This window comes from Tachypleus tridentatus, chromosome 1 (assembly GCF_004210375.1).
Source record: "Tachypleus tridentatus isolate NWPU-2018 chromosome 1, ASM421037v1, whole genome shotgun sequence".
NCBI classification, from domain to species: Eukaryota; Metazoa; Arthropoda; class Merostomata; order Xiphosura; family Limulidae; genus Tachypleus; species Tachypleus tridentatus.
In genome coordinates this window covers 32374867-32392497 of record NC_134825.1, presented here as the reverse complement: position 1 = coordinate 32392497, position 17631 = coordinate 32374867, and the positions used below count along the sequence as shown (strand labels likewise).

The 17631-nt window shown below is 34.2% G+C and overlaps 1 protein-coding gene across 14 annotated transcripts in view; it reads right to left on the bottom strand.

Annotated features, from left to right (window-relative positions):
- Positions 1 to 17631, bottom strand: part of LOC143245362 (uncharacterized) — a 135398-nt gene that overhangs the window by 97674 nt on the left and 20093 nt on the right. Inside the window, exon 1 of one of the 14 annotated variants that reach the window (XM_076491693.1) lies at positions 13357 to 13376. The exons of the other annotated variants lie outside the window; for them this stretch is intronic. Coding sequence (XP_076347808.1) covers positions 13357 to 13359 — 3 coding nt within the window. The 5' untranslated portion in view covers positions 13360 to 13376. Of the gene's footprint in view, positions 1 to 13356; positions 13377 to 17631 lie in introns of those variants that run through there. 14 annotated transcript variants of the gene reach the window in all.

Genomic DNA, 17631 nt, shown 5'->3' with positions numbered 1-17631 from the left:
TTAGAAAAACACATGGGTTCGAAAAATCAGTTAAAGAAAAAAAAACACGATACTCCACCACTGGCAGAACATAGTTAATGTGCCATATTAAAGCACATTATTTGTATTCTTAAGATGGCTGGTATGGGAATTAGTACTTTAATTAAAGCAAAGTACAGAACAACGTTTCGACTGCCTTAGGCTATCTTCAAGTTAACAAAACTCATTATCTGTTATGCATGTATAATGGATAGAAAATGATATAAGAAACTGTATCATTAGATGAAACACACATAATGTGTGTATCTTTATCAGAGTTTAGGTATTATAAACATAGGAAGATCAGGTGCATTTGACCTCTTGATTCCCTTGTGGATGGTGACTGGTTTCTGGAGAATATTATTATTGTTTGTTTTAAATTTCCTGAAAAGATACACGAAGGCTATCTGAGTTAGCCGTTCCTAATTTAACAGTGATATACTACAGTGTATAATACAGGTATAAAGGTTTGATACACCAAGACACACATTATTACTAATTGTATTACTATTGCATAAGTAACTTAATATGATTTGTTAGTTAAATATTTACAATATAGTTATTTACTGAAAATACAATATTTATTTCAGTAATTTTTTTATGTATTTTTGTGTTTTTTTTCGAAGTGAAGCATCAAACCACACAGTGGGCTACCTGTGCTCTGCCCACCAACAATATTTAAGCCCATATTCTAGCGTTGTTAAGTCCCCAGACATAACGCTGTGCTACTGGAGGAAATTTCAATATTTTAATATTTTTCTCATAAATGAGTTGCTAAAATTCTCAGACCTCAGAATACACTAACACGTTATATTTTGAAATTACAACAAACCATCCATTTATTTTTATAGGAATAAAAACACAATCACATCCGAATGAAAGATTCCAGAACTATTTATTATTCTTTGCTAGATATATTAAATCTTATATAATTAGGTATAAAGCTCCTGTTTTAAAATTTATAAATAATTCCTTTTATATCGAGCTGCACGAGGAAAATAGTATAAGATATTTATCTGTTATGGCCCGGCATGGCCAGGTGGATTAAGGCGTTCGACTCGTAATTCGAGGGTCGCGGGTTTGAATCCCCGTCACAACTAATATGCTCACCCTTTTAGCCATCGGAGCGTTATAATTTGACGGTCAGTCTCATTATTCGTTGGTAAAAGAGTAGCCCAAGAGTTGTCGGTGGGTGGTGATAACTAGCTGCCTTCCCTCTGGTCTTACACTGCTAAATTAGGGACGGCTAGCGCAGATAGCCCTTAAGTAGCTTTGCGCGAAATTCAAAACAAACAATGTCTGTTAAAATACAAATAACATAAATTCGCACACTTCAAAGAATTATTTAAATACAATAACTAATTTTATGGAAAGAATAGCATTCTTATGATCATCAGCACAAACAGTTTGAAGCGTACTGTTGTACCTAAGTAGGGTAAATATAGCTTCAAGGAAACTTCTAATGTATTACCCTTTAAACTAGTTCATATGGTACTTTCAAAACGATGTGAAACTAGTAAAAAAAAATGATTGAGCAATTCGGCAAAGGCATTTAGTTGGCAGACTTGTGGAAGTCATATATATATAATCGTCCAGTGTGCTAGACAGTCAACTTATGTATTTTGGGGGACCGAATAGTGGGTTAGTGTTAGGGTGCTGGGCTGCAAAGCGAAAGGGTCAAGGATCAAACATGCGTATGTCCCTGAAAATGCAACACACTTTCGTCTTTGGGATCGTTATAAAATTCACAGTTATTCCATTTGTTCGGTTAAACGTAGCCATGTATTTGATATATGTCGATAGTTGATTACCTTCTCTCTGGTAAGCAGTTCTAAATTAAGGACAGTTATTCTTGAAGCTTAGGGTCTCTGGTCTAGTCGTTTATTTCATTTGGCATATGATACTGATCTAGTCGAAAATCCCAAATATTTTTGTAATATGAATCGATCTCTAAACAAGAAAGCTCGTTTCCCACATTAATTCTACTGTCTATGATATTGACTGACGACAACATTGCTATTTCAAGTACCATGATATGTCTTCAGACACTGCTAATTCAGGTACCATGATATGTTTTCAGACACTGCTATTTCAGGTACCATGATATGTCTTCAGACACTGCTATTTCAGGCACCATTATATGTTTTCAGACACTGCTATTTCAGGTACCATGATATGTCTTCAGACACTGATATTTCAAGTACCATGATATGTCTTCAGACACTGCTAATTCAGGTACCATGATATGTTTTCAGACACTGCTATTTCAGGTACCATGATATGTCTTCAGACACTGCTATTTCAGGTACCATGATATGTTTTCAGACACTGCTATTTCAGGTACCATGATATGTCTTCAGACACTGCTATTTCAGGTGCCATGATATGTCTTCAGACACTGCTATTTCAGGTACCATGATATGTCTTCAGACACTGCTATTTCAAGTACCATGATATGTCTTCAGACACTGCTAATTCAGGTACCATGATATGTTTTCAGACACTGCTATTTCAGGTACCATGATATGTTTTCAGACACTGCTATTTCAGGTACCATGATATGTTTTCAGACACTGCTATTTCAGGTGCCATGATATGTCTTCAGACATTGCTATTTCAGGTGCAATGATATGTCTTCAGACACTGCTATTTCAGGTACCATGGAATGTCTGCAGATTTTCATTGTTAAATTAAAGAAATGTTATTCAACATCCCAGTGCGATAGCAAACCGATAATGTCAAAAGCTAATTCACAACAAAAATAGAAATTCCTTTATCCTAAATGTTGATGGAATTAATTCACGTTTCTTTAAACAATGAATATCAGTTGGATAAATGTTGACCATATAATGTTTTTGCTTTCTTATATCACAGTTAACCTTTCTCCTTTTTTTTTTTTCTTTGTAATCACGGATTTTATTACACGCAGTATTATTTGTTTATTATCTCCGTAACTTATTCTGTAACCCGAATAACATGACATACATAAACTGTAATTAAGATCAGCATTAACAAGTTTTTACTAACATAATAAACTTAACAACTAAATTGCCCCAAATGCATAAAAAGTGTACGGTTTTTATTACTATCAACAACAATAAAAACGTTCGCTAGGAAAAAGGAAAGACAGAAACAGAAAACGAAGGTTTTCCCTTTAGCGTGTTTCAAACGCTTAAAAACGAAAGAGTGAAAGCTAGACGGCATATTTCACGCATGTCTCCATATTTACGGCAACTATTTTCCACTCTTCCCATAACTTTTTCGTCTTTGACATTTCCCAGAACACCCTGCTCCCCTAACGTGTAATTTTCCAACTCTTTTTTTCACAATAGATGTCTCTGTCAGTAACATAACTAGGGTTGGAATCGTTTCTCCATATACATCTCTAAATCTTTTTTAAGCAGAGACGTTTGGAAAGTGACGGCTTATTTATATAGAAAACGTAAAGGCATATAACTCTAGCTTTCCTGACTTAAAATTAAATAACATACACGATGCTTCTTTGAATTAACTTAACATTAATACGCGTGTTACTTTACATTCCTGGTATTCGTATAATATTGGTCCATCTCCTCAATATCGAGTTAACCTGACTTAGTTTATTATACCAAATAAGTATTTTTGGTTCATTTTTCTAACTGCCAGATTCTTTGTTTTAACAATAAAACGATTAGTAAACGTGTTTACAGCAGAACACTCAAATAAAGTCATCATAAGAATGAAATCGATTTAACAAGTACGGTTAATAACCAACATCACAGAATAACTTTTCCTGAATAAAAACACAGAAACATAGATACATTGCTTTCCTTACTAAAATATTTCACGTGTAAGAGTTACCATATACCTACCTTTTGCACCTACAGCATATCAAAATTAGCATAACCGTTTATAGGATATAAATTGATCTGCATTCTATTACAAATACACACTATTTGTTGTGTTTTAAGTAAAGAGATCCAATAGGAAGAAACCTTTAAGGCTGATTAATTGGTTGTTTTAAATTATGCACAAAGCTACACAATGGACTATCTGTACTCTGCCTACCACGGTATCGAAACCCAATTTCTAGCTCTGTGAATCCGCAGACATATGACTTTGATATTAAGGGGCGAACATTTAAGGACTTTTGTTTACAGTTATGCAAGAGAACATATGTATTTTGGAAAAGAGCTAATTTTATATGATAAATTCACTTCATGATAAATATAAAACGGAATATTACTATGAACTTGCTAAAGTATCTTTGTTGTAATCAGCGTATTTATTATTCTAACTTTAACAAAATATCTCTCTTTTTTTGTAATATTCAACGAACGCGTCGTATTGTGTAATTTATGATGACGGTTTTTCTCGTTTATTTGACTTTTTTTTAACAAGCTTCTGGAATGTCTGTAAAAATAGAGCTTAGGAGATAATAATTTACGAAACATGGAAAGGAACTGTGAGTCATAGCGAAACATTAGAATATATATATATTTAGAATTTATATATATATATATATAAATTACTTCACGGATAGAGATGAATGAAGCATGAGAAGGAATTGTGTCACATAACAGCAGAATAATTATTAGATACAGTAAGAATAGCGACAGATAACAAAGAAACAAGAATGATTGTACTGGAAAGTTGAATAGCTAATCTTGAAGAGAAAATTATGTTTATCAAGTTTTAACATGAACATAGTTAGCATTAATTACTCACGATTTGGGGCAATTAACTTATATAAAAAATGGGATTCTTCATTTCACACTATAATAAGTTCTCACGAAATACGTTAAGGTCCTTTAGTGTTCAGAATGGTACCGAATGCGTAATGTTTATCAGCTTGTTTAGTTGTTTGTTTCTTGATGACGAGAAACCCGCTTGAAATAAAAATTTATCTCAGAACGGCTGGTATAGGCGTTAACACTTGTATTGATAAGGGAGAACAACGATTCAACCTTCCTAGGTCATCTTTAGATTAAATATATCTTTAGATTAAAAAGATGACCTAGGAAGGTCAAAACGTTGTTCTCTCCTTATCAATAAAAGTGTTAATACTCATACCAGCCGTTTTGAGACATATAATTGTTTGTTTGTTTGTTTTTGAATTTCGCGCAAAGCTACACAAGAGCTATCAGCACTAGCTGTCCCTAATTTAGTAGTGTAAGACTACAGAGAAGGCAGCTAATCATCACCATCCACTGCTAACTCTTGGGCTACGCTTTTCCCAACGAATAATGGGATTGACCGTCACATTATAATGCCCCTACTGCTGAAAGGGTGAGCATTTTTGGTGAGACGGGGATTCGAACTCGCGACCCTCGGATTACGAGTCGTTTAAACTGTGACATCTTCCTGTCACTTTCGTCTTAATATCTCACGAAACATATTTTAAACAAAACACAATATTCGGACGCGTAAGTGAGAGAAAAAAATAACTTTCAATAACGGATTGACAGAGATTGGTACAAAATAATTATGTAATCAAAAACTAATTGAACTTCTTTTATTTATTATTTATTTAAATACTAACATTTGTTTAACTTTATATTTGGTTTATGCTATTACATCATTTCGATTGATGTAAAAAAACACATGTCAGAAATCAATGATACCACATTTTAATCGTTCCTATATATGTGAATCTTTTTTCAAAACAAGTTTTAGATACACTTTCTTTCGAATAGGTCGTGTGCAAATTACACAATGTAGTTCGGGAATTCAGCTTCTGTAAAACAACTGCAGCTTTGCTTTGTTTACGTATGTTTGTGTATTGTGTGTTTTAAAATGTATGTTTGTGTATTGCGTATTTTAAGAGATATATCTGTGTATTGTGTGTTTTAAGAAATATGTTTGTGTACTGTTGTTGTAAAAGTATGTGTGTTTTCTTATAAGAAATCCACATCTGCTATCTACTGAGTCCATCGAGTGGAATCGAATCCCTGAGCTTAACATTGTAAATCTGTAGACTTATCGCTGTACCAGCGTGTGACTTGTGTATGTGCATATAATTAAAGATCTAGTGTTTATTTGAACCATGGTATAAGTCACAGTTTTGAAACGTGGTTTATAATGACATTTTAAAAAATATATTTATATAACCTTCGCACTCATAACAATAAAAAAACCTGTGATTGATATAACACAGTGGTCAACTGCATTTTGTACAGATAGCCCATTGTATAGCTTTGTGCTTAATTCAAAACAACAACAGCATTTTGTATAATTTTGAGTGCACCAGTAACATGTGCTTCTAGATGTCGTCAATTGTTTTTAAGTATTTTAAAAGAATAAGATAGTGGTACCAAAATAATTTTATTATTAGTATTATTTGGAACTTGTAGAAGATTTAAATGTTTGTGCCGTTAAACTAGACGTGTCTGTTAGCTACTCGTACCCCCTCGCTTTCTATCTCGCCAAACCGCTAACTCAACATAAGCTAAAGATTAAGAGATCCTTAGGGAAGTTGGGCAAGTGGTCACTTGGTGGATTAATTAGTTTTGCCGTACTCAGTACTTTCTTTGTAATTACAGTCTGCTTAATGAGGTATATACGTTTTATACTCAATATGGTTTTGTCACTTACGTCGAACACGGCCAGAGAAACTCGGCATGTATATGGTGAACAAATAGTTTGAGTTTTAGGTCGTTAACCTTTCACTAGCTCTTCACAAGCACTAACCACTTTTTTACTCTATTGTTTCTGTTGTTTTCAGTAATTAAACTCTTATACATTCCGCTGTACGTTCAAACAATGAGAACTACAGGTGTAAAATTATTTAAAAATTGTTGTGCTCGACGGGTGGGTGGAGAAAGGTATGATTCTAAATTGAGGTCTTCGAGCAGCTAAATATCACTTAAAAACAAATAACAGTCGTTAAACTGTGACATTGATAATGACATAGGTAGTTTTGATGTAACAGGCCATTATCAGCTGCTATTACAATTATTAATTAAAAGACAGATATATATTTCTGAATTAAGAATAGCTTGTTGGAAATTTCTATAAAATTTGTTGAAGAAATCTGTTTTATTTGATACCTTCTTCAGTTTGTATTTGTATCTTAATTCAATTAATTCATTCATCAATTTATTTAGAATGTGTGTTAAAAGTTAGTTGGTTTGTTTTTGGAATTTCGCGCAAAGCTACACGAGAACTATCTGCGCTAGCCGTCCCTAATTTAGTAGTGTAAGACTAGAGGGAATGCAGCCAGTCATCACCACCCATCACCAACTCTTGGGCTACTCTTTTACCAACAAATAGTGGAATTGACCGTCACATTATAACGTCTCCACGACTGAAAGGATAAACATGTTTGGTGTGACGTGGATTCGAACCTGCGACCCTCAGATTACGAGTCGAACGCCTTAACCCACGTGGCCATGCCAGGCCCGAAGTTAGTTTAAACAAAATATGAGTGAGTTAAGCATTTCTGTAACGTTTTTGAGTTTAAAGTTTTACTCCTTTTGTTAAAGTATAATAACTAAGAAACTGTTAAGTTCTCAATGATATTTATAAGAATAATAACATTAACCACTGTACCTTCGTTATACACAGGACTGTTCACATACAGCCTATAAGACTATGAAGTATGAAACCATTTATAAGCGTAGCTTTTATTAATATTCCTAATGACGAAGCTCAATAGATTCAGCAACATCTTTGAATGCATTATGTTCTCAGAAAAAGTGATATGTGTGTGCGCGTTCGACGACACGTGCGCCTGTGTAGTTACCATAGAGTTATCGATAGTTCTGCTGTAACAGGCATTCTTTTTCAACAGCAGTTTCTTCTAGTAAGTAAACGTTAAGTGGCTATTAATTAGTCTAGTAAAAGGTACCTTAAATTTTACAATCGCGTTATTATTTCCACCATATAAATTTATAACTGACATGTCATTATACTTGTAGGATCTTACAATCTCTTTCTTACTATCGTGAAGTGAGCATATCAATCCTGTTCGAGAATAAACAAGTAAAAAATAAGACTGTTATAAAACCGTAAGAATCCATATGTATGACAACTAAATCAACAAGACGAGGGCTGTGTATGGTTGCAAGAGTTTCAAAACGTGATAGATTTGGAAATATAATCGTATTTTATATATGAAATGTTAAAAAACAACTGTAACGTACCTTTAACGCGAAACTAAGCTCTGTGAAACATTCTTGTTATTTAATTACGGCAAAAATCAGTTATCAAAATAAAGTTCTATAAACTAAATAAGTTAAATATGTTCAATTAATAGCGGTGGCAAAACGCAGTTCTGAAGCTTCACGTGTGTCATGCAATACGCCCATTTTCATCAAATTATTTATCATTATAATTATATTTTAAATGTGATTGTATCTAAACGGAAATATATATTACTTATTTTTATTAAATATAATTAAAACAACAACCTTTAGAATTTGATCATTTACAAGTAACAATATATTCTTCCTGCAATGATAGTATTTTGTATAACAATTTATTAATTCACTATTACCTTCCTGTCTCTAAATGGTAGTTGTAAGGAAAATGACAACACCAGGATACGTAAATAACACCTTTTTGTTCCTGGAAATCCAGCATATGTTTAGATCAAAGTTTTGAAAATTTGGAATCGCATCCCATTTTTGCGCAGAGCTACACGAGGGTTGTCTGCGCTAGTCTCCTCTAAGTTAGCAGTGTAAAATTACAGGAAAGGCAGCTAGTTATCATCATCCACCGCCAACTCTTGGGCTACTCTTTTACCAAAGAATAGCGGGATTGATCGTCACTTTATAACGTCCTCACGGATGAAAGGGCGAGCATGTTTAGTGTGATGGAGATTCGTACTCGCGATCCTCAATTTGCGAGTCGAGCCCCTTAACCACCTTGTGTCAGACCTCAGAGCGTAAGGATTACGTGTCCTTTTTTTTTTTTTCACGTGCTCAGTGCTATAAGGTTAATTATGCTATATAAAAGCACTCATTTTGAATATCACTAGCCTGAATACCATCGTGGAAAAACGCTTTACGCATCATTTTTAATGTTATGCATGCACACCGAATCAATTATTTTGTCCTTCAGTATTGTGCTTCTATTATAGCAGAGTTTAAGAAGCATGTACGTGGTCGTAAAGCGATTCTTATGGAATTATAATTTTCTTTACTGTGTCGAATCAAAGATATCACCAGGAATTCAAAAGTTTTCACAGTGTTTCTCTAAATCCTTTTAGCCACGCGAAAATAAGTTTTTCTATTCGCAGGTTAGCTATCGATTCTAAACACATTGAAACATAAAGAAAGGTTATGATGAAGAACCATGCATCTTTAAATTTATAAAATAATTAAAAACCAACATGAATATAACCTTCACTGCACTTATTCTATTATGCTTGCTTTGCGATGATTTAATTATTGAGCACATTAATTCACAATACGTTCTCGTTTTATTATTAATATGATATGTAATCCTATTTATGTATTTCATAGATCATTTGTAAGGACTATTCCTTTATCTTCGAAGACAAAATTTGGTTGAACATCATCTGATTGAATATAAATCTCAAACATAAAATGTTATTAACAGACGAAAAGTTAATATTATATTGTTTCAGAAGCTGTAGGAGATATTTATTTCATTTTGTATTCTCAAATGTTGTACTTACACAATTTTTCACATATTTTGTATTATCAAATGTTTCGCACTTTCTTAGTGATATCCTCAGATATCTGGAAAGTAGCAATTCTACTTACATAACTTAATAGATCCCGAGTGGCACAGCAGTATGTCTGCGGACTCATACTGCTAAAAAAAAAATGTTTCTATACCCGTGGTGGGCAGAGCACAGATAAACCATTGTGTACCTTTGTGGTTAATTCCAAAATAATCAATAATACAATAATTATAACTTAATGTGGAAAATAATTTATAGCACTTGAATAATCAGTATAAATTAAAGAGAATAACATATTCGTAATTTAAAAACGATTTTTTTTAATAATTCAATATCTGGTATAGTCTTACAATTTCAGTGTTTAGTTCAAAGATGCTCAACAACATTTAGAATATATCAACGCTAAGACTGATTTATGATATTGAAAGTTCGAAGTTTTAAGAAAGAAACGCCCAATTCAGATAAAAAAAACAACTAAATTGAGTTTTCTCAGCTATACTGTCATGTTAGACAGTGAGTGGGCTAGATGTCTGCACTACGTCCTCCGCAAAGACTTCAACCCGTGTTTTAACGAACTTACAGCTGGCCCGCATAGGAATGTTGTGATCAAAAGTGAGAACGAATTGTTTATTGACTTGTGAACTTATTCTTCTATTGTCTATTTATAAAGTGTTAAATTATAGATTTGTTTGTTTTATTGTCCTATTTTTAAGTGAATGGAAACCTTTCTTTTTAATTATTAATTATTTTGATTGTCCCTTATTTGTGTGGGGCACGTTTTATATATTCCTTAAACTTTATAAATTTATAAAAATCATAACAAAACTTGTAGTTCAAGGGTATTTACATGTGATTAAAGAAATATTCTACCTTAAAATTTGTACGGTCACATCTGACGCCTCCTCAAGGGCGTAGCAACCAAGAGCCCAGTCACGTTAGATTCTTAGTGTCCAAATGTTGACAAGCTATAATAAATAAAAGCGTTTTCAAACTAACAGTCTTTCCATTTCTTTGTCTTTCCAGTAGATTAATGTAATTTGTCATCGTGACATGTCTGTGAAACTTCTATTTTACATCAGTGGATCACTATCTGCAAGTTCAACTTTTCTATTTTGTCATTATTTCAACTTTATTAAAAATTACAACGATGTTTCATGATGACGAAAACCCACTTGATGTAAAAATTTATTCTAAAGACGGCTGGTCTAGGTTTTAAAATAAAGTACAGAACAATATTTCGACCTTCTTGGGTCATCTTCAGGTTAATGTTCTCAACATAAATGACGAATGTTTAGTATCACCATTTTATCAAAATACTTGGAAAGTTTGTAAATCTTGTTTTCACCTGGTGGAGATAAAAAGTAAAAAGTTATGCTTTTGAACTGGCAACGAATACTTTTCAAAACCAAAACGGCCCAGCATGGCCAGGTGGTTAAAGCACTAGACACTTAATCTGAGTGTCGTGGGTTCGAATACCAGTCGCACTAAACATGCTCATCCTTTCATCTGTGGGGGCGTGATAATGTGACGGTGAACCACACTATTCGTTGGTAAAAGAGTAGCCCAAGAGTTGGCGATGGGTGGTAATGACTAGTCTTACACTGCTAAATTAGGGACGGCTAGTGAAGATAGCCCTCGAGTAGCTTTGCGCAAAATTCAATAATAAACAAACAAAAACCAAAACATAATTGAATTATTAACTGCAGTGACACAAAAATCTGTCTTAAGAAGCAGAGAAAAAATCTGGACCAAAATAGATAATAAATTTTATTTTCAGTTTATGAATTAGAATAAATTAAACAAAAAGTAAAATTGTTTTCTTATTATTACATTTTTTGCTCATTTATATATATATATATATATATACACCAAAACAAAAACACGAGGCTTGACACGACTTTAACCGTAATGTTCGCCTTCATAGCTCTGTCGCATAGTTCACATCTATCATGTTGTTCAGGTGTATATATGCACATGCTTGTAATACTGTTAAAACGTATAGAAGCTTATGTTAGCCGTGTTTATAGCAACCATAACAACATAGGTAGCTATAGCAGAAAATATTTTCGTTTTAGTTGTATGTGTGTGTTTACTTGTAGCAAAGCCACATCGGACTGTCTGCTGAGTCTATCGAGGGGAATCGAACCCTTGATTTTAGCGATGTAAATCCGTAGACTCACCGCTGTACTGGAGGGGGTCAGTTGTATGTCAAAGTTTAAAAGAAAAGTTTAAGTTCAAATAGCTTTACTAAGTAAAACATACATAATTATTTTAAAAAATCAACCATGAAAAATGTGAAAACAATTATACAGATTAAGTACAGGCCATGAAATAATGATTTAATTGAAAAGATTAGTTTAGTGGAAACTTTTATTTCGGTGATTGCAACATGTATACATTTTAAAATAGTTCTACATCTTCTTAGGTGTGTACTTTCAAATTCGGCCTGGCATGGCCAAGCGTGTTAAGGCGTGCGACTCGTAATCTGAGGGTCGCGGGTTCACATCCCCGTCGAGCCAAACATGCTCGCCCTTTCAGCCGTGGGGGCGTTATAATGTTACAGTCAATCCTACTATTCGTTGGTAAAAGAGTAGCCCAAGAGTTGGCGGTGGGTGGTGATGACTAGCTGCTTTCCATCTAGTCTTACACTACTAAATTAGGGACGGCTAGCACAGAGAACTCTCGAGTAGCTTTGTGCGAAATTCAAAACCAAACAAACAAAACAAACTTTTAAATCCTTGGCTCAGTCATTTTTGATATTCTTTTTTAATACTTTTCTACATTGTTTGCGTAAGATAATCTTTGTCTGAGAATGAATTAGTCTCACTTTTACACCAAACTTTTCGTTAGTGGACAAAAGAATCATAAATGATGGTGAGCCTTCAGAACAAGAACTTTTGTGTTTTGTAGTTGTTTTATCTTTAAGTCTGAGGCCCAGCATGGCCAGATGGGTTAAAGCGTTCGACTCGTAATCTGAGGGTCCCGGGTTCGTATCCCAAACATGCTCGCCCTTTCAGCCGTGGGGGCGTTATAAGGTGACGGTCAATCCCACTATTCGTTTGTAAAAGAGTAGCCCAAGAGTTGGCGGTGGGTGGTGATGACTAGCTGCTTTTCCTCTTGTCTTACACTACTGAATTATGGACAGCTAGCACAGATAGCCTTCGAGCAGCTTTGTGCGAAATTAAAGAAAAACAAAACTCAAAGTCTTTCCTTTCGTTTGATTCACGTGCACTGAATCACTTGCAGCTTTACGTGTGGGCTTGATGAGTCATGATTGAAGGCATGGTGGCCGCTTTTGCGGTGTTCTGTTTAAGCCACGATCGTCATGATATATATCAAAATAGACACCTGCGAATAAATTAACATTAGCTTTGATGTTAAGATATAGGACTATCTTTATGATCGTCCTCGGTAGAAACTCGTTAGCGCTACCTTTAATGTGATTGTAATGGCGTATTTCGTAAACACCAACAGTTCATTTCTCCAGCGATAAATTTGCCTGACCTGAGCATCGGACTATGTTTTTGTAAGCTTAATTTCAAATAAGAAATACTTTAATACAAATACTGTAGAATTATAAAGTGCACTTTTTGAAAGTTGTTAACCCTACTTTATGCTTCAAGTCACATTGTTGCTGTTCCCTTGTGACTTTTAGTGGGCAACAACAAAGAACAGATAATGTTTCCATCATTATGGAATCCACATACCATATATTATACAACAATGACGACATCATGGGTTCTACTTTACATGGTAGTGATGCATGGTAAAGCTGTTTTCTTCAACAGATCGTTTTACGTCAACCTGAAACTAGATATCAAATAAGATCATAATCACATTTTACCTTTCGTATTGTTCGTTAGACAAAGAATACTAACAGATGCACTCAGTAAAAGCCAACGTTTAGATAATTAACATGAGTGGGGTAATACAAACGTGTAACTTTAAACGTCAAGCTTCTTCATTTATATTGTGTAGAAAAAACACTGATTCTCTCCTCCCGAATTTTCTTTTTTGCTCTAAAACGTTTTATTAGAAACTCATCTTTCTTTTCAGAAGATAAAACAAAAATAACGGTTTCTTTCTTACGTTTCATGAGCATCAGTTCCTGAGCACCTAATTCCATATATTCTGTTATCTGTTTATTTATAATCTGTGTTCATGTTACACGGAGGACATATTCGCATTTTCAATCTGAGAAACAACTTCCACACACGTAAAATTGGTTTTATAAGACATTTATGGAAAGTACACGACAATAAAACTTGGCATGAGACATTCTGCCTTCATAATACACGAAAGTATTAAATGCGGAATTTCAATAACTCTGTAAAGATTGCTAGTGGAAGTTTTTCGAAACTTCTGTTATCATCTATAGATTACAAAAGTTTTTTTTTATTTATATTGAACTAAAAATATTCGGAAGAAACAATAAACAAATTAGTAGATTTAACTTTAGAGAATGATTTTTAGTCCATGGTTTGGTTTTTGGAATTTCGCACAAAGCTACTCGAGGGCTATCTGTGCTAGCCGTCCCTAATTTAGCAGTGTAAGACTAGAGGGAAGGCAGCTAGTCATCACCACCCACCGCCAACTCTTGGGCTACTATTTTACCAACGAAGAGTGGGATTGACCGTCACATTATAACGCCCCCACGGCTGGGAGGGCGAGCATGTTTGGCGCGACTCGGGCGCGAACCCGCGACCCTCAGATTACGAAGCGCACGCCTTAACGTGCTAGGCCATGCCAGGCCCTTTTAGTCCATACACGTTGGAAAGATTTCTAATCAATAACTAAAATGCTATACAAAAAAGGTTTAATATTTATTGAAATAAAAAAAAAACATTTATTAAGCTGAGATCATTAATTGGAGATTAATAAGCAATCATCTGGACGATCAGTTAATCTCAACTAACAACAAGATAATATATTTACCCTTTTCTCCAACAGTGAGTCTAGACATGAGCAATTGTTTAGCGTGTGCTACTGCTGATCAGAAAGTCCATGGTTCAAATTGCTGAGATATTTCATACTTTTAAATAACACTAGCAGTTAACTGAAGACGGTTAGACTCTCTTCCACCATGATTTTAAATTAACGAAGTCTATGCATGATCCTTAGAAAGCTCTGATCTGTACGTTTAGAACACTGGCCGCATACTTTTCAAGTTGAAAATACCAAATACTAATCCAAAACAAAAGTGAACGCAACTGATCTGATCACAGTACACAATAAATCTGTGTACTAAATGGTGGACACAATATATTGGAATTACTTAAAATGCTCACATCACGTACAGTAATATCTTATTATTATGGCAAGACAAACAAGAAATATAGGTATTTGAAAGTTAAGAAGTCAATAGAAATTATTGATAACAATTTCTAAAGACCAGTAAATGGCAAGATTAAAACAACACCGCTCCACAATTAATGGTGCAACTTTCACAGTCATTTGATGTATAGCTCGAATGCTGTGAATCCTATAATTTCAGTTACTTCTAAAACGCTAACATGCAGCTCTTTTAAGACCATTGAAAACTATATTGATGATGCTATCCAAGTGAAATCTTTAATGCCATTATAGCTCTTAAGCCTAATAAACCGTTACAATATTTCGTATTAAATAATGTCGTATTTTTTTTTCCTTTTATTTGTATATTCCACCAATAGGGTACATTTGTTTATTATATTACATATAATATACAATAATATTCAATTGATACTTCGAACTAGTGTGATAGAAAACGGCTATATAACGAGACGAACATTGTATGTTTGCTTTTTGTACAGATTCGTGGTTTTTACACTTAAACCTATTTGTTACTAGTTTATGTAATAATACAAATTATGATAAACTGTCTAGAGGATTTATATATAATTCTGGAAAGACTGTGTTTTCAAAGAACATTTTGTTGTTCTTTTTTGTTAATTCTAGACAAAAAATTAAAGTAAAACAGTCGGGGCTAAATCTTAAACGTTGTGATCACCACTGTTAGTATAGCAAGGGTTAATTAACTTTCAAGAATATAGGGGACTGTCCTAAGTATAATTTTAATTGTATCCTCGTGTTAAATAATAGACAGCTAAGGGTTTCTCTATTTTAGGAAAATACGACTGAGTGTGTTCTTTACGTTGAGACGGAAGGCACTGCCCCTTTAATTGTCATCGCTCTATTTGGTATTGTGCTACTGATTAGCGTACCGTTACGACCAAAACATAAATTGTTCTCCGCACTTTGAGGTTGCGGATGTCTTTTAAGGGTCGTTTAAATCCGATAATTCGGTCAGCCAAGATTAGCTCCAAACTTGGCGGTGGCTGCTGTCGAGGCTGATTCCTTTGTTTCTCTTGTTCATGAGCTCAAACTTAAAAACGGCTAGCACAGATAGTCTTTGTGTATCTTTGTGCGAACATTTGAAACCAAACAGTGTATCTACAGTTTCGTCCTGTTAGGTTTGTGCAAGCAATTTAAACGATAATTTAACAGTTAAGGCTTAAAAACTAAAACCTGGAAAAGTAACCGGAACCAAAAGGACTAAAATTTATGATGAATTTACTGTTCAATTTAAGATCTTGTCCGGTGAGCTTGACGAAAAGCTATGTGAAGAAAACCATTTGCAATTTACGTGACTTTTGATAGAGTAGTTTGCATTATAAATATACATTATGATGAACATATCGTATGTCAAATTTACAAATACATTATGATGTACAGATCGTATGTCAAATTTACAAATACATTATGATGTACAAATCGTATGTCAAATTTACAAATACATTATGATGTACATATCGTATGTCAAATTAACAAATACATTATGATGAACATATCGTATGTCAAATTTACAAAAGTTGCTACTCATCAGTCACAGATGACTTCATATGTCAGTGACTATTCTTGGTTCACCTTTTGACTGCTAATATTCATTGTATTTTATTTTGTATCTTAAGTGTTTCATCCTCTTCATACAATTATGGCAGGCAATTTACTTATTCATAAGTATATAGCCTCTTCCATAATCCAGGATCAATTGTTGGGCAAATTCAGTGTTGAGAGACTGTTATTTTATAACTGTTTATAGGCCCGGAAAGGCCAGGTAGTTAAGGCACTCCACTCGTAATCCCCGTCACACCAAACATACTCGCCCTTTTGACCGTGGGAGCGTTATAAAGTGACAGTTGATCGCACTATTCGTTGGTTAAAGAGTAGCTCAAGATGATAATGAGTAGCTCAGTGGATGGTAATGACTAGCTGCCTTCTCTCTAGTCGTACACTGCTAAATTAGGGACGGCTAGCGCAGATAGCCCTCATGTAGCTTTGCGCGAAATTCAATAGACCAAACCATAACAGTTCATACTTAAGAATTTCATACTGCAAATATAACGTTTCAAGAACAGTTTCTGATATCCTTTCAACAATTTATTTATCACAAGTAATTTTTATGTTCATGAATAAACATCTGGATAAAATTTTGACATCAAAATAAATATCAAAATCCGGTTATTTTAAGATTTGTATATTGTCATATTCAAATGTAGCGAAAGTAGTCTCATAAATTATGACGTGAAAATATGGTTTAAGGATAAAAATATTTGTACAAAGAGTTTATTTCTTATGGTCTTTGTGATTATTACTTTTTCGTTTCGTCCTAACAAGTGACGTTTCTCAACAGCTACGATGCTTGGTAGGAGTCGAATAAACCCATTTGGTCGAACTGTTGATGGAAACACGTGTTGGACATTTCTCAAACTTACTACAGCAGTTTACTGTGGTTAGACATTTTTACGGCCGAAAATGGCCCTGCCAACACTGCATAGCACATTCACGTTTCAAACTATCACACTGCTTCGCCCTACTTCTCGTACCACTAGACCTGAAAAGATATTTTGTTAGGTGGGTCAGTGTTTTTTTCTTTGGAAGTTTAACAGCTTTCAACGTCAGAGAAAAGCTTTTATATCCCGGGTCTCTTTTGTTGTTTATTT